This window comes from Doryrhamphus excisus, linkage group LG9, assembly GCF_037039965.1.
Source record: "Doryrhamphus excisus strain RoL-2023G ecotype Guam linkage group LG9, RoL_Dexc_Guam_v1.1, whole genome shotgun sequence".
Lineage (NCBI taxonomy): Eukaryota > Metazoa > Chordata > Actinopteri > Syngnathiformes > Syngnathidae > Doryrhamphus > Doryrhamphus excisus.
In genome coordinates, this window is record NC_136365.1 from 5,235,291 (window position 1) to 5,256,322 (window position 21,032).

General features: G+C 41.6%; 1 protein-coding gene across 13 annotated transcripts in view; it reads left to right on the forward strand.

Moving 5' to 3' along the window:
- Positions 1-495: 495 nt before the first annotated feature.
- The window catches only part of camk2d2 (calcium/calmodulin-dependent protein kinase (CaM kinase) II delta 2), a 41,239-nt gene continuing 20,702 nt past the window's right edge, over positions 496-21,032 (forward strand). For 5 of the 13 annotated variants that reach the window (XM_058064614.2, XM_058064624.2, XM_058064671.2 and 2 more), the window contains exons 1-3: positions 499-913; positions 5,455-5,549; positions 20,738-20,797. In XM_058064614.2, coding sequence (XP_057920597.1) covers positions 852-913; positions 5,455-5,549; positions 20,738-20,797 — 217 coding nt within the window. In that variant the 5' untranslated portion in view covers positions 499-851. Of the gene's footprint in view, positions 914-5,454; positions 5,550-20,737; positions 20,798-21,032 lie in introns of all 13 variants that reach the window. The other 8 variants (XM_058064597.2, XM_058064589.2, XM_058064606.2 and 5 more) reach the window with 3 other exon arrangements.

The following is a 21,032-nucleotide window of genomic DNA, read 5'->3' on the forward strand; positions in this document are numbered from 1 at the left end:
GAGTGTGAATGGTTGTTTGTCTATATGTGCCCTGTGATTGGCTGGCGACCAGTCCAGGGTGTACCCCGCCTATAGTATAACTACTATACTATACTACAATACTACTATAACTACTATATATATATATATAAATAACTACTGGATCTATACTTACAGTACATTTGTTATTATTAATAACGGTCATGTTGCTATATGGTCATTTTGTAGTTATGATACATTTGGGATGGGGAGAGGTGTGAGGGTGTAGGGAGGAAGGGGGTGGTTCCAAATAACATTTCCTTTACGGTACAATTTGGTCAGGGGCGGCTACAGAATTTTTTTTTTCCGTAATTGTGAAAGAATTTTTTTTTAATCTGATCTATTAAACCATTATTGCTAACGTGCTGCTTAATATTGTGGATTATGTTTATTTCCCCTCGATAAATAGTACCTTCGCATGTTGACAGACGTCACTGTGGACCGTAAGGATGATTTTGCGAGCGAGGATGCGGCCGAGGGGGCGGGACTGAGCACACAGCCGGGGGTCGGTGAGCAAGTGCGCGCAAAGAGAGAGCAGCCTCGCCAGCTCACACTCACCACTCACGCAACACCCAAATGCGCCAAACCATGCAGCGTCCACGACAAGGCGACGATTAATAACACTGCCATCACTCGACCTGAGTGGCTTCTTATTTATTTCTTTATTTATTTCGTTGCTGCAACAACTATCCTCCTCCTCGTCCTCCATCATATTTGCAGATGAGCGCCGTCTGTGCATGAAAGGCTCGCTTGCAGGTACCACGACAACACCGGACGACTGGTGGCTTTGAAAGAGAGAGAGAGAGAAAACACCCCAGGGTGCCACTTCCACCATGGCGTTAACGATCTGCACAAGATTTACCGACGAATACCAGCTGTTCGAGGAGCTGGGGAAGTAAGCAATCACTATTATTTGTATTATTATTATCAAGTGTGCATCATTCTCGTATTGTAAATGTCAGCGTGTTACGTAATAGGCCGCCTTGATTTTTAAGGACAAGGATTCCTACCACACCCCCGCTCCCCACTCTTCCCTACCCCCGTGCGCGTGCGTGTAGCCATATTAACTCACTGGGCATAGGAAGGGGGGAGGTGATACATGTTGCCATGTGTAATACAGGCCCGTTTTTAATCCCATATTTTTGTCAGAAGCAGCAAAGAAAAAAAAAAGTGACGTCACTGCCTCCCTCCATTGCATGTCTTAGGTTTGGATTTTGTCATTTAAGGGTGCCGCCACTATTTCCATCCACTCCATATTGCAAACTGAGCCTTTGATGGTGTAATATGGGAAGATTCCCACCTGGAGTGACCAAAATATATAGTGGTTACATAGCCCGGCTATCCCTCTTTTAATGCCCAGCACCTATTGTCGATGCAAAGACAAATATACCCCCCCCACACCTTCATCTAAAGGCTTAAGGCTTACATGGTTCTTATATGAAGAAGTAGTCCAATCTGCCCCCAAATCCATTTTATGATCTCAGGCTATCTGACATTAATAATGCAGCCACATCACTTTTAGAGCCTTTAAACTCACCCGATCCTACACTTCCATTCTGTTAAAGAAGCCAACATGAAAATACCAAAGTTGATGCGGCGCAAAATACAGTATTGACCAGAATATAAGACGACCCAAATGTACTTTAGTCCCTCGCTTTCAAGACTTGCCTGTCATGTGTTCAACAATAGAAATTTGTTGGATGATTCTTCTTCACTCATCTGAACTCCTCCCTGGTTGTTTTCTAACTGGCTTTGAGACACTACAGGTCTCTTTTGCTTTAGTTCACTGATGTGAGTGTGTGAGCGACAGGAAGAAAAGCTGTGGCGTGAAGTCATATTGTTTACATGTGTACATCGGTAAACCCCGGGTAAAAGACGACATGTCTTTTTCAGACTTAATTATGTTAAGAAATAGGGTTTTATTGATACTAAATCAATACAATATTGAGTTCTAAGAGATTGATTCTTTCACGCTCACCTATGGGTGTCCAAACTTTTTCCACAAAAGTCCACATACTGAAATTTTTTTTGTATATTGATTTCATTATTTGATATCCCTGTCTGCCCTATGAAGAAATTCATGCAAAATTTGGGTTGATAGACACTGCAAGGTATTGAATATGTTTATTATTATGGTTGAAGTTGTGAGGAACAGTTATATGTACCTTTGTATGATTCATCATTAAGAATTCTGTTTATTATGTGCAAGTGGTGGTTGATTAATGAAGTACTTAGCTGTGGAGGTGCTGTTGACTCAATCTCATTAAGGCTCATTAACAACATGACATCTATACTATAGCAGCAAAATAACATAAGAAACAGGAGTTCATAACATTTAGAGAGGGATTCTGTATTGCCACAATACTGATGGAAATTGTTTTTAAAAAGTATTATTCTCGATCTTATGATTTGTGTTTTGTATAGTTTTGTAAAAATCTAAAAAAATGTATGATAGAACGTTTGTGTTGTGTGAAGGATGTATCTAATTTCCACATATTAAAATTGGGATTGCCATGCATGTTTACACCTAAGGGCTAGCTGTCTATCATATAAACTCATAGAAATACAGTATCCAACTCCCCTGTCTGATTGGACGTCCGGAAAGCAAGCCATTCACATCGAAAGCCAGGCACAGCCACGCAGATGCACTTGACACATGCACTTCACAGTAAATCCATGGGCAGACAAGTACAGGCGTTATGTAACACGTTACGCTCTCAACATTTCTTCACCAAATCCCCTATAAAATGGAGGTAAGCTTTAGTGGCAAGCTGCTCACTTTGCAGGATGTGAGATAAACATGGCGTGCGCATCTTTATATAGTACAGCGCTGGCTTGCAACGACCATATTATTTTTCTATTAGTATGAATAATTCAGCTGCAAAATCGTGAATGGCCAGCAAGGGGTTCTTATGAGGTATCATCTTTATCCAAGTGTGTTTTATTGCTCGTATTGATATCTACAGAATGTGGTCAGAGGTTAGAAAAAGTCAGAGCTGCAGAGGAAGGAAAGATTGGATCTGAAGGGGAAAATGTGCACAGACACAGACAAGGGATGAATAGCAAAAGGCTGTGTGTGTGTATGTTTGTGTGTGTGTGTGTGTGTTTGCGTAGAGCTGAGGGGAGCTGAGGCAGGCAGTCCTGTCCAAGGCTGCATTTAGAGATGCAGCTATCTCAAATATAGCTGACCTACTTTTTCTTGGGGTCTTGACATGTGTCCCAACACACTCCGACCATGACAATTTTGTTACGAACCACCTTTGTCTGTTTTTAAAAAGCTCTTACGTCAGGGACACTGTGTACCTGAAGCTGGCTGACTGGCTGGCTGAGCAACAACCGCAAAGCTCACCTTTACGATGCTGAAATACGACTGTAAATTATTTATTTTTAACTCAGTTGCGTTTGAGGTGACCCCCACCCCCCACTTGGCAGCTGAGGGCTGCTTCATAAAACTTGACAGGCTCACTAAATAAGGCTTAACCTTAAACTTCAACTAACTTCTCTCCTGGTGCAATTGAACATTGAATGAGTTTTACTGAATTTATTTCCCTGCCGTTTTGGGTTTCAAAACTCCACAAAGCACTGCTATGGGAATCTTTGTTCAGGATTTTATAACTTAACAATGAATATATACTCTTAAAGAACACATTAGGTATACTTGCACAATAGGATTTATTATTGTGGTTGTGGTTTACAGTGGTATAGTGCTGCACGACATTCTGTTGCATATCATGGCTCCTTTATGAATCATACCAAAACTATCCAATTTGTAGGCCATATCCAGCCCGTGAATAGCATCAGACCGGCCCTTGCGTTCACTTCAAACTTGTGAGCAACTCATGTTTTTGCAGCTGATCTATACAAGAGTAGAGAGTAGATCTTTCTTGTCATATAGAGGATCTTAGGCTTGTGATTTTTTTGTAGGTTCCAAAAAAGAGAGGATGTCAAACATCCTCGGGTTTAGGCAGTCGGTCTTCAGAATAGCAGTGCTACTGTCATATAGAGCAGGGGTCCCTAACCACCCGGCCGTGGCCCGGTACCGGTCTGTGGGCGGGACCAAACCGGGCTGGGGGAAGCTTTCAGGTGCAATGATTTAAAAAAACAAACACAAAAAGATTTTTAAATAACTACATCAAATGTTATGTAAGTACATATAGAAAATATGGGACATTTTGCATGTATATGTTGTTTATTTCAAGTGGCAACAAGTCCCACTTGGTTCGACTGTCCTTGAACGCAACTTTGTGCATGTGCTAACTTTCTCCCATGCTGCACAGATAGACTACTATACTGTATTTTTGCCATTTTTCTTTCATCTCATATTTGGTCTCAAATATGTGAGAATGTATAAAGGTAAGTTCTGATGAGCTTATTGAACGCTAATGTGCATATTTATTTATTTAATTCAAAGGATCTTTGAATTGCTTTTCAAAAAAAGACAACTTTCTTCAATTCATTTTCTATACTGCTTATCCTCACAAGGGTCGCAGACATGCTGGAGCCTATCCCAGCGGGGTACACTCTGGGCTGGTCGCCAGCCAATCACAGAGCACATATAGACAAACAACCATTCACACTCACATTCATACCTAATTTGGAGTACCCGGAGAAAACCCATGCACGCACAGGGAGAAAAGCCTACACAGAGATGCCCGAGCGGGCAATCGAACCCAGGTCTCCTTGCTGTGTGGCCGGCATGCTAATCATAATGATTATACAAATAACTACATTAAATTTTATTTTAAATGTATATCAATTTTTGGAAATAAAAGCTATTATTTTCTCAGAAAAATAATATACTGTTAGAAGCCCATAGTATTTCATGGAGTGTTTACTCCCAGTGGTCCTTGAACACACCATAGTTATCTGTGCCGAAACAAAGTCAAAGTTTCTCCGATGCTGCCACAAATAGTTAAAATGTTTCCAGTTTTTGTTTTTCACGTCGTTGTTGTTCCCTCCACCAGAGGTTTTATTTGAATGTGAAGCGGTTCGTGGATTAAAAAAGGTTTGCAGGCACTGATATAGACAATCTTTGCAAAAACACCTGCCGTATAGATGTTTGATGAGCATTTTTTGCAGATCCTGTGCAACAGTACCTTGTCATGTACAGGAGATTTGACAAGTTTCTTGAAAATTGAAAAGCGCTTCTGTTACATAGAGGATCTTTGATGAGTGTTTTTGCAGTAGGTCCGAAAAGCAGTCTGGCACTCCTATCATGTAGAATATTTTTTATTTGTGTTATTGCAGTAGATCCTTAAAAACTGTCGTATAGAAGATCTTTGACTAGCATTTTCACAGTACAGTGTCCTTCAACAGTGTACTCCTGTCATATCAACAATCTTTTAACATTGTTCTGTTTGAATTTAGTTGAAGAACCCTTTGTTCTACTATGACCTATTTTGAATATGACGATATGTTGTATTTCCCTGTGCCTAGGGGAGCCTTCTCTGTGGTCAGGCGATGTGTGAAGATCTCCTCTGGTCAAGAGTATGCTGCTAAAATCATCAACACTAAGAAGCTCTCTGCCAGAGGTAGGCCACAAACACAAAGATGTGCAAAAAAACCTCGGTGCTCACATTTATACAAATAGGAGGACAAGTCCCATGTGCGCTGAGTTACGCGTGCATGAAGTATGAATATTGCAGCCCCTAGATGATGGCGCTCCGAGCTCTTAGAGAGAGCCAGTGTGTTTGTGCAGGAGAGAGACACCGGACAGATAATCACTTTTTTTTTTTTTTTTAATTGCACTGCATATTAAATATACTGCAAAATTTCAGTATATTACCTATATGCATTATATTACTTATATATGTGTGTGTACATATGTTCTAAATCGATTAAAGGCTCTGGCTGGTCTTGTTGTCCCAGGGGTAGATCTGTTGCGAAGCCGACCCAGTTCTTTCACATCCGTCACTGTAATTGTAGCCACTGGCCTGGTTGCCTGCAGGCTTAAAACACACACATGCACGCGCACACATACATTCATACACATTATGACACACTAGCTCACACACACTCACAAATAGATGCATTTGCAGGCACACATGCGCATGACCCAGGCACAACTAAGAGTGCATAGTAACCAATGGCGGCCCCCCGCTGTCGCCGTTCCTCCTCCTCTTCAGCCAATGGCGTCCCTTCTTGCTAACATGAACCAATTGCAATCTTTTTTCCGCACAAGGCCTCTCATCATGTGAACTTTGTATCTAAAATTGAATTTAGAAAGAGCAGGAGATTGCCACTTTTGTTATTGTGCTGAAGCTTTAAAGAGTCATTTTATGGTGAAAAATCATGATTTGTTGTTATTTTTATTATATTTCTCTCTTAATAATTTTTTGTTTGTCAGTGTGCTAATTTTTAGCTCACAAGATTTTTTGATGCTTAGGTGTGCATTATTTAAAGGATGATTCCTGTATATATGTTGGTGAGCATCCAAAATTTTATGGAACATGCAAGCATTTTTTCTGATCTGACCTTAGTGTATGCTTGAACATTTAAACAATTGTAAATAAGTCACTGAAGTCCCATAATGGTGTAGTTTAAGTGTGTTAGCCAAAATGTATACCTTAAAATTGGAATTTAGTTTCAAAGTGGTTCCGTACTTGGAAGACTGCATTTTGTGAGTCTGTAGCTTTAAGGCTAATGAGCTGTGTTTGTCCACGCCCACCTTCAACAGAAGAAGAAGTGCCATCATGCACTTAATGTAGCATTAACGGAATGGCATGTCAGGCGAGTGGTTAGCGCGCAGGCCACACAGCTAGGAGACCTGAGTTCGATTCCACCCTCGGCCATTTCTGTGTGGAGTTTGCATGTTCTCCCTGTGCATGTGTGTTTTTTTTCTGCACTCCGGTGAATTGGCGACTCCAAATTGTCCATATGTATGAATGTGAGTGTGAATGGTTGTTTGTCTATATGTGCCCTGTGATTGGCTGGCGACCAGTCCAGGGTGTACCCCGCCTCTCACCTGAAGACAGCTGGGATAGGCTCCAGCACGCCCGCGACCCTCGTGAGGATAAGAAAATGAATGAATGAATAACTCATTCACATCCAGACATTTTTAAAGAAGAGAGCTCCATTTGTTGAACTTTCAATACCCACAGAATATTGCGTTTTAGGACTACATAAACATTGAAACTATTTAAAGAAACTTTGTACTCTTCTTTCATCAGAAAAAAAAGTTTGTTTCTAGCTTTTTTGGGTCTTTATAAATTGGCAGTAGAAGGGTAGTTTCAACTAAAACGCCCGATTTTGACCAAAAAAAAACAATGTGAAGCAGAACGGACGTCCATATTTAGTGACACCCTAAACATCTGAAGAGTTGTTTACTTCTCTGATACAACAAAAAAAACACAGGAAAAAAGATATTTATGACAAAATAACTACATTTATTCACAGATGTAGAAAATAACACAAAACAATCATCTATTTCCAGATGTTTGCATGTGTTTGAAGTATTTAGAGATGTCTGCGTGTGTGTAAACTATAAACGTGTGTGTGTACGTGTGTGCACGGGCAAACTGTTTATAGACGACGATCACAACAGATCCACAGCCAGGCAAACTCTTGTACTTTTGTCAGTGCTGTATTTCCTCATAACCGTCACCATTATACTCTCTCAGTACGCAATACACAAACTTCTGTCTTCTTTATATCCGAGTGTTGCTGCCGATTGGAGGAAAATAGAACTGTTGCCCCCTGCTGGGACAGAAATACATTACTTTCAAGTCTGAAATTCACACCCAAGATGCAAAAGACTGTGATTTCTAGCTCCTGTGAAAAAAAAAAGCAAAATTCAACGTTACTTTTGGGGTTAAACAGTGTTACAGGAAGACACAAAGGTTGGCAACACTAGCATAGCTATGTGAGTTACAGTGCTTACATTAATTTCACATTTTAACAGAAACATCATGGTAGGTTGCTGAAGAACACTAAATGATCAAAATGACAGCTCCCAGGTCTGTAGCTGACTGATGCATAGTTGGCAAAACTCCAGGCTGCATTTCAAGATGTGAAGCCGGCTTTTTTTGTTTTTTTCATATACAGTACATCTCATCTCCCGAGGGGCGGGCCAGTGTCAGTATCATGTCCACGAGGAAGGCGTTTTTTCCTTTATGACGTAATGAAAACCCAGAACTTCAAAAGCTTAAAAAAGTAGAGTAAACAAGTGAGAGAGATGATAAATGTTCTCTATTACTGTTAGAACCTCATTAAAAGTCTATTTTAAAAACCTAACATGTCAAACTTTTGCACAATTTGTTGTGCTCATGGAGAATTTTCTGACATTGTGTTCCCTTGGAGCTGTACTGTACAGGAACCTGTACCTCCTTTTAGCCATTACAATACTATATCGTGCTGTTGAATATTTAGCACGTTTTCTTCAAGACAACCACGTCACCATCTATTCCCGTCTTCACCCGCTATCACTATCATGTCTTTAAAACCCCTTTGCTGACTCCGCCTCTTTCTTTCCTCAACAATTTGCTCTTTCGCGCGCTCATGTGACCCTGGAGTGCGCCGTCAGTAATGGACACCTTTTGCAGAGGGATCAGTGCTTCGCCGCTTGCATGCTGGGAAAAAATCTGTCCAAAAATAACTGCAAAGGGATACCTCACCACGTATGCACGCCGTTCACACACAAACATGTGCTATCTCTTTTTTTTTTTTTTCCCCCTTCATTTGTGTGTAGATGTTTACATAGCTGCTGTGTCAGATATGGTCTTACGTTCTTTCTGTGATAAGCCGTACAATTGCAATGCTGACTTCCTCCTCTCTGGTAGGATCGCAGCAAACCCCCGCCCACCCCCATGTTGACCCGTGCCCTCAATGTGTTTGTGTGTGAGTGTGCGTGTGCATGAGTGCGTGTGTGTGCTTGCCCATGCATGTATGTCGAATGGGGTTTAGCAAAGGATTGGTTGCTGGAAATGCAGGAAGAGCACAGCAGTGTTTGCACATGTATGAACAGACAGTCCGTCCTGCAATCTGCAATCCTGATTATGTAGCGTTTCATTAAGAGCAGCAGATGAGTCGAAGCATGAGAGGAAGCAGGAGAAAGAGAGATGAAGCAAAGGGGAGAGAAAGTGAACATTACACCATTGTGTGTGTGTGTGTGTGTGTGTGTGTGTTCCTCCTCCTTTTATGCATCAGTGTCACCGCAAACCTGTCTGCCAGCTTTTGTCACTTCATATTTGCTTGTGATGGGCTCGCCGCTATGTGTGTGGGTATCATCTGTTTATGTATGTGTTTGCTGGATACGGGTGCCCTTGTTTGTGTCATGTAGAGGATCTTTGTCTAGCATTTTTGCAGTGGGTTCTTAAAACCAGAGGAGCGCTTCTGTCTTATTGAAGATCTTTGGCAAGTGTTTTTGCAGAATGTCTGTAAAAACAGTATAGAAATCTTATGTTCTTATTCATTATGTATTGTGTAAAACTAAGACAGTAACAACATAAAATTACCATACCCACCATTACCATAGTGGTCTCTTTGGAAGTGTGGAAGTGGTAAGTTTTGGCTTCTTACTTTGTCTTTCTTCCCCACTCCATTTGAAACCCTTTAAGTTTAGAATTGGGCGGCACGGCGGTCTAGTGGTTAGCGCGCAGACCTCAAACCAGGGTTCAATTCCACCCTTGGCCATCTCTGTGTGGAGTTTGCATGTTCTCCCCGTGCATGCGTGGGTTTTCTCCGGGTACTCCGGTTTCCTCCCACATTCCAAAAAACATGCTAGGTTAATTGGTGACTCCAAATTGTCCATTGGTATGAATGTGAGTGTGAATGGTTGTTTTTTAAAAAGATAAATCACCTTTTAATATCAACTCTTATAAAGTTGGATTCCTCCTTGAGATCGTAACCAACCACAACATAGCAGGCGTTTTTGGAGGAATCATGAAATCCAGATGGAATAGGTGCAGATTCTGGAAGATCTAGAAAGCTTTCTGTGCTGGTTATTGTGTGTAGCTGCTCTCTAGGAGTCCACAACACAATACAAAAGGATGAAAAATTTGCATAATAGGTCCCCTTTAAAGTCATAATTCCTACATATATATTCTTCCACGGGTGGCACGGCGGTCTAGTGGTTAGCGCGCAGACCTTACAGCTAGGAGACTAGGGTTCACCCTCGGCCATCTCTGTGTGGAGTTTGCATGTTCTCCCCGTGCATGCGTGGGTTTTCTCCGGGTACTCCGGTTTCCTCCCACATTCCAAAAACATGCTAGGTTAATTGGCCACTCCAAATTGTCCATAGGTATGAATGTGAGTGTGAATGGTTGTTTGTCTATATGTGCCCTGTGATTGGCTGGCCACCAGTCCAGGGTGTACCCCGCCTCACGCCCGAAGACAGCTGGGATAGGCACCAGCACCCCCGCGACCCTCGTGAGGAAAAGCGGTAGAAAATGAATGAATGAATGAAGTTTAGAATAAAAACATTAGAAGTGAACTAAAACAGTAACAACATAAAATTACCATACCCACCATCTCTTCACTCACTTCGACGGTAGCGGTCTCTTTCGAGTGCCCAGTGTCATGACGAAACACTGTGGGGCTGCGTTTCAGTTTTATGCTGCCAAAATCTGGAACGGTCCTCTAGAAGATGTGTAACAATTCTCAACTTTAGCAATGTTCAAATTCAAGTTGAAAACACTTCATCAGGGTCAAGCTAGTGGCATCTTCTCCATGAACAAAATAAAAGCCATTTTGGCTTGTTGGAATGGGCGAGCAATGGTGGTTGAGTTACATAATGGGTGCCACACACAGGAGGTGACATCGCCGCTACTCCATTCATTTTCAATTGGACCTGCGGGAAAGGGCGATTATTGCATGTCACCGTCCAGCCATGCGACACGCGAAATTAGTGGGTGTTTGGCACTGGCTTGCGACGCGTCCTAGAAAACTGTACTTGCTTTTACACTTGCATTTAAAAAGAAAAATGGGAACTCGTTGTTGCCAGTTTAAATTCAACTTTACATTCATTTTTACAGACATTTATGTAAATGTATCTTCAATACCTGCAAAGTCTGACACTAGCAAGACAGTCAATCAAAACCGTGGGAGACTCGTGGAATTTGCTTTGGATGTGATCACATCGCCTTCCATGTGCATCGTTTGCTGCATGTTGGCGAGTTTCACCAGTTGTAGTCGTTTGTCTCATACCGTGTGTGGCGCCTATTACAACGGATATACCTTACCTTGTTCGTTTTTCTGTTTCACCACATATTCTGGCTTTTTTACATTTTGTATTAAATTCTTTCATTGCCTTGGCTTTTTTGTTCGTAGTCTGCGTGGGTGACGTTAAGTACGTTGGTGACGTATGCGATATCTCAAAGCAGGAAAAAAATCTTCAACTTTTTTGTAGTCAAGGTTTTTGAGTAATTGTTGCACTCCTGGTTTATTTTGAAAACATGCACCGGAATTGCCTCTCTGCCTTTTTGGCACTGAACAGATAATGAGAGAAAAAAGTAAAGGCAGAGAGAAAGGTATTTAATAGTTAATGCATTTCTTGTTCAAGTCTGTGAAAATGACCCTAATTATTACTAACAGAAAATTTAAATATCAAAGAAAAACTTGCTAAAGTGACGTAGCAGCGGCAATCCTCCTCCCATGCAGCCCACCACCACAGCTTCAAAAAAAGCTAGGGGAAACCCTGCATTCTCTAATGATGAGGTGTCATGGTAACAGTGATGATATGTGTACTAATTATTCAGTGGTATACACATCACATAAAGATCGGTCCGCTTGCTTTTCTTTTTCTCTTCTGTCTTCATCATCTATTGTCATCTGCTGCTGCGACTGCTCCTTTGAAATAAAGGATGAGGAAGAGGAGAGACAGAAGGCACGGTAGCCAGGGAGGGAACATGGAGGAGAAGGAGGGCGATCAAATGACTCACTGGGTACTTGGAGCTAAAAATATATGTTGATTTTTCTACTCTCTGTCTCTCTCGCGCTCTCTCATACACACGCGTGGACATACACACACAAACACACACACTGACTTATCTTTTACAAATAAGCCGGCTTGATTTGATTGATTTTAGTCAATGCTCACTTGTCCGGCTAGCTGTACTGCTTGTGTGCAACTGACTAAATCACCAACCTAAAGGAGAGTGTCCATCTTTGAATGTATCTTACTTAAGCAATTTAAACAACCTCTGTGATTAGTGGGATACAAAGATGTGGCGATACTGTATGGCTTGAAATTCAGCAATAACAATGCATATTACAATACAGTTGTCTGTCACTACATCTCCCTTACTTTATCACAGGCTTTAAAAAAAAAGTTTCTTGGTTGACTATTGACTATAATTAGTCCAAAAATATTGAAAGACAGTTAATATGTAGGATTCATGTCAGTAATGTTACATTGAAAAAACATTACCCTACATGACCTTCGCACTAGAGTGTGGCGTCAGCCATGGCATGTCTGACAGTTCTTCTCCCATTCCTTGTGGAAGTGGTAAGTTTTGGCTTCTTACTTTGTCTTTCTTCCCCACTCCATTTGAAACCCTTGAAAAGTTACATTTGAAAAGTTTAGAATAGTGCGGCACGGTGGTCTAGTGGAACTCACAGCTCGGAGACCAGGGTTCAATTCCACCCTCGGCCATCTCTGTGTGGAGTTTGCATGTTCTCCCCGTGCATGCATGGGTTTTCTCCGGGTACTCCGGTTTCCTCCCACATTCCAAAAACATGCTAGGTTAATTGGCGACTCCAAATTGTCCATAGGTATGAATGTGAGTGTGAATGGTTGTTTGTCTATATGTGCCCTGTGATTGGCCCCGCCTCACGCCCGAAGACAGCTGGGATAGGCTCCAGCACCCCCGCGACCCTCGTGAGGAAAAGCGGTAGAAAATGAATGAATGAAGTTTAGAATAAAAACATTAGAAGTGAACTATTTAGCTCGGTAGCATGTAGTGCTTAAATTGGTGTTTGACTAATGTTGTCGATAAACTGAATAAAGAAGATTCAATTAAATAGGAGTAATTCCTTGTTTATCGTGATTACCGTCGTGTTACCGTGAGATTCAAACTGAGGATGACTTAGTGAGGTTTTACCAACATACACTGGCCAACATCCGTTACATAGGCAAGGCTACTTTAAATAAATAAAATTCAAGGCTAATTTACATTGAAAATGTAGCATTAGGCTATTTAACTTAAAGGCAAACACTTTCTAAGGCACAGCAAGAGAAAGGTGTGACTTAATGGCAGTACACTAACAATCGCTGCTGGTCTTCTACTACGGTAGCGAGTTTCAAATAGCACTGGAGAGCATTGTCGCTACCTGTATTAATAGACTTTACACTTGAAATCAAACAATGTGGTTTCAGTACAAACTTTAAAAGAAGCAAGTATGCATCAAGGTGAGTAACTCAAGAGATAAGCGCAGATATTTGTTCGATTGTGCGTCCTCATCATCCTTGGTTTAATCGACTTGTAACCCTGAAAACAATCCCACAACACACGTGTTCTCTGTCTCGTGTGCTTCCATAGTTGAAATATTCACCCCGGTCCCCCCTGGTCAAGTATTCAGGAGCGGTGGCATACACAACAGTCCAGGGTGATCAAGTATTAATAGACCGAGGACATACTGTAGATATGGTGCTGCAGTGAATATCACTGTCACCTCGCAGCCGGAGAAGGCAAATGATGGATGGGTGGGTGGGTAAGGATATGATGACAACAACAATTACTGTTTGGTGGACATTATCAGCTACAGTTGCACTGTTTAAAAAATATATATTTATTGTTGTGGTTCTTGTATTAGATGTCATTGGCTTGTATAGACCGGATTGTGCATCGTGATACACAATACTGAGCTTGTGCACGCATTTTTTGGAGGTGTAATTGGCAGCATTTGTTGTCTTACCACAATGTTTGCACCGTTTTTAACATATTCATCTAATGTGTGTGTGAGGCAGATGTACAGTACATTATGAGACTCCTCGCCGGACTCTGGGGACAGTTTTATCTCTGGCACCAGCCACATTCAGTTTCTCCTCCAAAGAGAAAGCAAGGGAGTAATCAGTCTCATAATTCTGCCTCTATTGGGACCTAGAGGAGAGTGACAGTGTTTCATTGTCCCTCCGGGTTTCATTAGAGCCCCTCAGCTTCTGAAAGGGCTGGAATGGAACCATATGGAGGAGGACTATTTAGCCGCTGTTAGGCAGAAGATGTTGCAGTTATGCCACAACATAGTTTTCATTTAAACTCTTAATTACTTTACACCACAACTGTTCCTCATGATGATTTCCGCTAATTTGTAAACTGATTATTAGTAAGTTATTATTAGTTATTATTAGTATGTTCATCCATCACCTTGTGTAACATGTAGTGAAATGTGCACTTCTTAGTTTGTCCACTACAAAGCATTCATTCATTCATTTTCTACCGCTTTTTCCTCACGAGGGTCGCGGGGGTGCTGGAGCCTATCCCAGCTGTCTTCAGGCGAGAGGCGGGGTACACCCTGGACTGGTCGCCAACCAATCACAGGGCACAAACAACCATTCACACTCACATTCATACCTATGGACAATTTGGAGTTGCCAATTAACCTAGCATGTTTTTGGAATGTGGGAGGAAACCAGAGTACCCGGAGAAAACCCATGCATGCACGGGGAGAACATGCAAACTCCACACAGAGATGGCCGAGGGTGGAATTGAACCCTGGTCTCCTAGCTGTGAGGTCTGCGCGCTAACCACTCAACCGCCCTGCTGCCCACGACAAAGCAAAAACACTAATGACCAAAACAGGGCAGTCGATCCTCGCACATTGGTGATTTGGAATTTGCGACCCTGCAAATTATCAGATTGAGATGCCCCCCTGCATGGTGTAGAAGTGGTTGGCGTGCAGGCCTCACTGCTAGGAGACCCGGGTTTGATTCCCTGCAAGGCATCTCTGTGTGGAGTTTGCATGTTCTCCCTGTGCGTGCTTGAGTATCCAAAAACATGCTAGGTTAATTGGTGACTCCAAATTGTCCATAGGTATGAATGTGAGTGTGAATGGTTGTTTGTCTATATGTGCCCTGTGATTGGCTGGCGACCAGTCCAGGGTGTACCCCGCCTCTCGCCCGAAGACAGCTGGGATAGGCTCCAGCATGCCTGCGACCCTCCAGAGGATAATCGGTATAAAAAATGGATGGATGGATGGAGACGTGTATACTGGATTTAATACAGTAAATGTATGAGGCATAAAGCAGGAGGTTTGGTGTCTTGGAGTCTTGAGTCTTGTGTCAAAAATAGGCATCTTTATGGGCGTCTAAATTACTCACATATTTCACCATTCGCTGATAAGTCTGGGATGAATCAGGAAGATTCTCATCTATAGCCAATGCCACATTTTATTTTCCTGTGTCTCTATTCACTGCTATACTTCATTCTTATATCTGCAACCGCACTGCAGCAGTGTGTTTGTGTGGGTGAGTGTGCAAGTGTGTATTCATTGCCATTACACTGCTGTACTATGACTTCCTGCAAAGTCCACTGTGACCATATTTAGCGAGAGAGAGAATATATGAACTGACATGAAATGTGAGCGAGAGAAAAGACTGCATGAGAAGACAGGAACACAAAGTGAAGCAGAGTAAACACCTGGCAGAGGGAAAGAGAGGCTAATAAACAACACAGGAATAAACAGCATTCAAGCCATGTTACGTCATTTCTGGATTTACTAAACACTGCTAGTTAACAGTATGATGTTACTGTGTAACAATTCAGTATCAAAAATTATGCAAATGCTCATTTTGATTGATATTGTAAAAGAGTTTGCATATTCTCCCCGTGCATGCGTGGGTTTTCTCCTCCCACATTCCAAAAACATGCTAGGTTAATTAGATACTCCAAATTGTCCATAGGTATGAATGTGAGTGTGAATGGTTGTTTGTGTATATGTGCCCTATGATTGACTGGCGATCAGTCCAGGGTGTACCCCGCCTCTCGCCCAGAGTCAGTCGGAATTGGGCTTCAACATACCCCTGTGACCCTAGTGAGGATAAGCGGAATAGAAAATAGATGGATGGATAGTTTGCAGTGCTATGGAACCACACTGTACTACAATATCCTCTTTGTGTCTAATTTGTCATATAATTTTTCTCTTGTATTGCACGTGTACCTAATGAAATGGCTGGGGAACAATGAAGCACTGTTTGAATGACTGGTTTTAGGTCCTTTAAATTGTAGGAAAAGAGTACCAAATACATTAATTATAATTATATAAATAAATAAATCAATAACAGATAAATAGAGACAAATTCTGACCATTCTGTCAAGTATTGCCAAGCTACTAGCAGGCTCGTGTGTCTGCATAATTTCTCCATAATTCCTCCATAATTTTTGCTACTGCACTATATGTATAGCTTGAGTTATTGCAAGAACAGTTGTTGCACTTGAGGATGTACTTACTACACAAAGTGCATTTTAAAGAAGGCATGCTCTTGTTTTGGGTCTCTCTGTCTTTACCTGTGAAGAGTTGTGATATAGTTGTGAGCAAAAACTCTCTCAGTGTCAGACATTTGAATGCAGGCTTGGTTCCACTGCAGAGAGAGGAGAGGCCTGCCAGCTCTGATTGGTTCTGGAGTTGCTAGACAACAGATGTCCAGCCGGCTGGGGGGTGGACTACCTGTGGAGGATGGAGCGAGTGAAAGAGAAAAGTGAAGGTAGAAAATGATGGAGCGGAGTGAGGGAGTGTTATGATGAACAAGCGCAGGGATTCACTTTAAAAACATGCTAAAATGTTGCCAAATGTAGATACTGTACTTGCATTATACAAAACAATCTGATAGGCCTACTTAGGATAGAAATAAACCTTCATGAGGATAAATGCCATAGATAATGACTGGATAGATGGATGACTGTGGGATGAAAGTAGGAGTTCAGAACATTTATCGAGCATTCATGCGAGAGCGAGTCCTCCAGCTGATTGATTGTTATTTTGTCCCATTATAGTAGCACCAATTATGTGCTCAATTGTGTTCAGATGTGGAGCTATACTTGGCCACTCCACCACATTCACCTTCAGCTTTTTCAGCAAGGGACTTGTCATCTAGGAGTTGTGTTTAGTCTCATTATCATGTTGGAAAACTGCCCCAGTTTCCCAAGATCATGCTCTACTCGAAATGTCACAGTACATGTTGGAATTGCTACCACCATCATGCCTGACTGCATAGGAAAGACACAATTATCTTGGTAGTCGCTTGTGTTGCCAGCTATGTAGACAATAATCGATGTGTATTGAATAATTTTCAGTAGATAGTAAGTCTATACAATGGACCCCCCCCCCCAAAAAAAAAAAAAATTCAAAACCATTTTTTCCCAGGAAAAAAAATCTCATTCCCCATAAAATGGTAACAATTCATAAATACAGCATTCATTCTGCTTTTTTTTTTCCTCACGAGGGTCGCGGGGTACACCCTGGACTGGTCGCCAGCCAATCACAGGGCTCATATAGACAAACAACCATTCACACTCACATTCATACCTATGGACAATTTGGAGTCACCAATTAACCTAGCATGTTTTTGGAATGTGGGAGGAAACCGGAGTACCCGGAGAAAACCCACGCATGCACGGGGAGAACATGCAAACTCCACACAGAGATGGCCGAGGGTGGAATCGAACCCTGGTCCTCCTAGCTGTGAGGTCACGCTAACCACTTGAACACCGTGCAGCTAAATACAGCATAACGCTGGTAAAATATATAGTATACATTTGTTACTGTTAGAAATCCCACCATTTTTACATGTTTATGTAAACAGCTAGGAGGCACGGGTTTGATTTCCCGCTCAGGCATCTCTGTGTGGAGTTTGCATGTTCTCCCTGTGCGTGGGTTTTCTCTGGGTACTCCCATATTCCAAAAACAGGTGACTCCACATTGTGCCCTGTGATTGGCTGGCAACCAGTCCAGGGTGTACCCCGCCTCTCGCCCGAAGACAGCTGGGATAGGCTCCATAATTAACAATTCAAATTCTGTTTGCATAATTTAATTATCAATATCAAGTTGTCCATTAGCAAAGAAGGATGTGAATGAGTGTGAATGGTGAAAGGGATGAAGTGTCACTGAGTTACGGCGTAAGAGAAAAGCAGCGTTTCGAGGGATAAGTGACCTTGCTGAAAGGGTTTCACTAATCATCCAATGATGTGATGACTGAGCTGCCCTTGTCGCTGCCGGGTCACCCCGTCTCCTTTTCCGCATTTGTGGTTAGGTCTGACGCTGCAGCCCAGACTAAATCAGATCACACTGTCCTCTCCACAAGTGCTGCTTTCTCATGTGCAGAAGCCTATAATATATCCTATAATAATCTTATATAATAAAATCAATTATAATAATTATATATAAAATACAATTATATCTAAGATATAACATATACCTGCAATGAACATTAATAAAAATAAAATTATAAGACAACAATTTTACATTTCTAATAAAATATCATCAATGAGGTTGCACAGTGATCGAGTGGTTACCACGCAGGCCTCACAGCTAGGAGACCGTAGTTCAATTCCGCCCTCGGCCATCTCTGTGTGGAGTACTCCGGTTTCCTCCCACATTGCAAAAACATGCTAGGTTAATTGGCGACTCCAAATTGTCCATAGGTATGAATGTGAGTGTGAATGGTTGTTTGTCTATATGTGCCCTGTGATTGGCTGGCGACCAGTCCAATGTACACCACCTCTCGCCCGAAGACAGTTGGGATAGGCTCCAGCACCCCCGCGACACTTGCGAGGATAAGCGGTAGAAAATGAATGAATATAATAAATGGTGACGTCAAGCCAATAACAACAATAAGGCATATACAGTATGTTGAATGAAACATTTATGACTTATTTAATTAGAGGAATTACTTAGATGATGGGAAGGATAATTAATACAAGATTAACAAAGCAGATGGCATAAATCCACATACTCTTCATCAGCGTTTTATGCTCGTTTCTCTTTTGCTGTATAGTCTTCTTGTAGTTCTTACTTTTGTGTTGTAACAATGCCTTTCTCTGTGACCAATATATTTCACCTTTACTGTAAATAAGCTGCATCTTCACTTTTGGATGCAGCTCATACATAAACACTAATGATGCCGACACAACATCACCTGGTATTCTAAGCTGAACTCATTCTCATATTTAAAAAAAACACCAAGAAGAGCAGAGGAAGGAGAAAAGGGTGGGAGTAAAAAATAGTTGTCCTATTTTATTTGGAAAAAAAAAGTAGAACCCTCTGCTCTTTTCCTCTCCTCTCCCTCCCTTTCTTTTGCTCTATGTGTGTCCTGAAGCAAAGCTGAAGTGGGTCGCCTCAACACAGCGCTTCCTCACTCATTTCACACACTTTTTTTTCTTCCAATCATTTGTTCCTAATGGGAATCAGCAGATATACATTACAGATGTCTGTGTAATGTAAAAGAGCTGCATAAACACACACCTTGCTTTAAATGTGCTTCCACCAAAGCACAATTTGAGCATCGTTGCGCTATGTAGTGGTCTAGTAGATACATTACAGTTTTAGCCACCCATTGGTTGAGTTTGTTGAAAGTGACTTTGTGTGTGCACAACACTGGTCAGTTTGACTGGGCGACTTGACATTTTGTGTAGGAGAAGAAGGAGAAGGATCACACTGTTGTAATGCAAAGGGAGAATAAATCACTGAAATTAAGGTCAAAAATAATACTGATAGATACAAGAAAAATTGACTGGCCGAGCATTGTTCTTTTGGCAGATTACTTTTAAGTTATGAATTTGAGTTCATATTAGTTAAGATAAGCAAGACTATAAAAAGAATTGGATTGGAAGCCCAAAACTGAGGATCGTTGACAAAATAAGGTCTTCCCTTTTCTATGAAGTTCTGTGCGAATAGGATTATTATTGTGATTGGACATATCTGTTCATTGGCTGCCATTATTGGAACTCTGCTTAACAAGTTTTCATATAGTTGGTTTTAAATTTTAAAAATTTTCATATACAGTACATAAAACAGGCACACAGGCAGCACATAGTAGTAGTAATAGTAGTGGGCTCTCCACTGGCTACTCGGGCTTCCTCCCACATTCCAAAATCATGCATGTTGACTTAACTGGAGAGATTAAAATAAACCATATGTGTGAAGGTGAGTGTGAATGGTTGTTTGTCTGTATGTGCCCTGTGATTGACTGGTGACCAGTCCAGGGTGTACCCCGCCTCTCTCCCAAAGTCAGCTTCGATAGGCTCAAGCTCATCTTTGACACTAATGGATTTAAACGGTTTAAAAAAATGTATGGGTGGTACACAGTGTACACATAATGTATCATAAACAATTTGAGGATGTTGCATGGGTTACATTGTGGTTGTCAATAATTCATATATTGTGACACAACTCTTATATGTGTGTAGGTGTTCCTAATGCTGTGGCTGTCCTTTTACAGCATCACCTTCCGTAGCAGGAGTTCATTTTTGCGGTTGTGACAGTAAAGGGCTGATGTGCACACTGTGTCACTGCCTGTTAAAGGGCCACACACAAGGGCACGTCAGGTCATATTATTTTTGTCCAGAGTTTCACTTCTGATAAGAGAAGAGCTGCACAAGCCTGACACGCACACACGCATGGACACACACACACTCATCCAACACAAGCACACATAGCGGCGCAAAGACTCAAACATACGCTGACAACAATGCAGCTCCGTCACGTCAAATGATTCTGAAAGCCAATCACTGTTCTAAAAATAACCTATCTCGATGTTTCTTTGTGTTTGTGTCACAATCCTCTCCTGCAGATCATCAAAAGCTGGAGAGAGAGGCCAGGATTTGCCGTCTACTGAAGCACCCCAATATTGGTGAGCTGCATATACTTCATACAAAAATGGGTGCATGCATACACACAGAGTAGTCCCTGGTGATTCCCACTTCTGGGTATTGTGAATAATAAGCGTGAGAGAGGAAAAAAATAGATGCACGTCTAAATGTGTGCATTACGTGTGTGCACGTGGTGCCTAATGATGATTTATGTACGCAATCTCTCAGCTGAGTCATCAAAAAGACATAGGCTATTTCCTTATTTGTTTTGTTTCT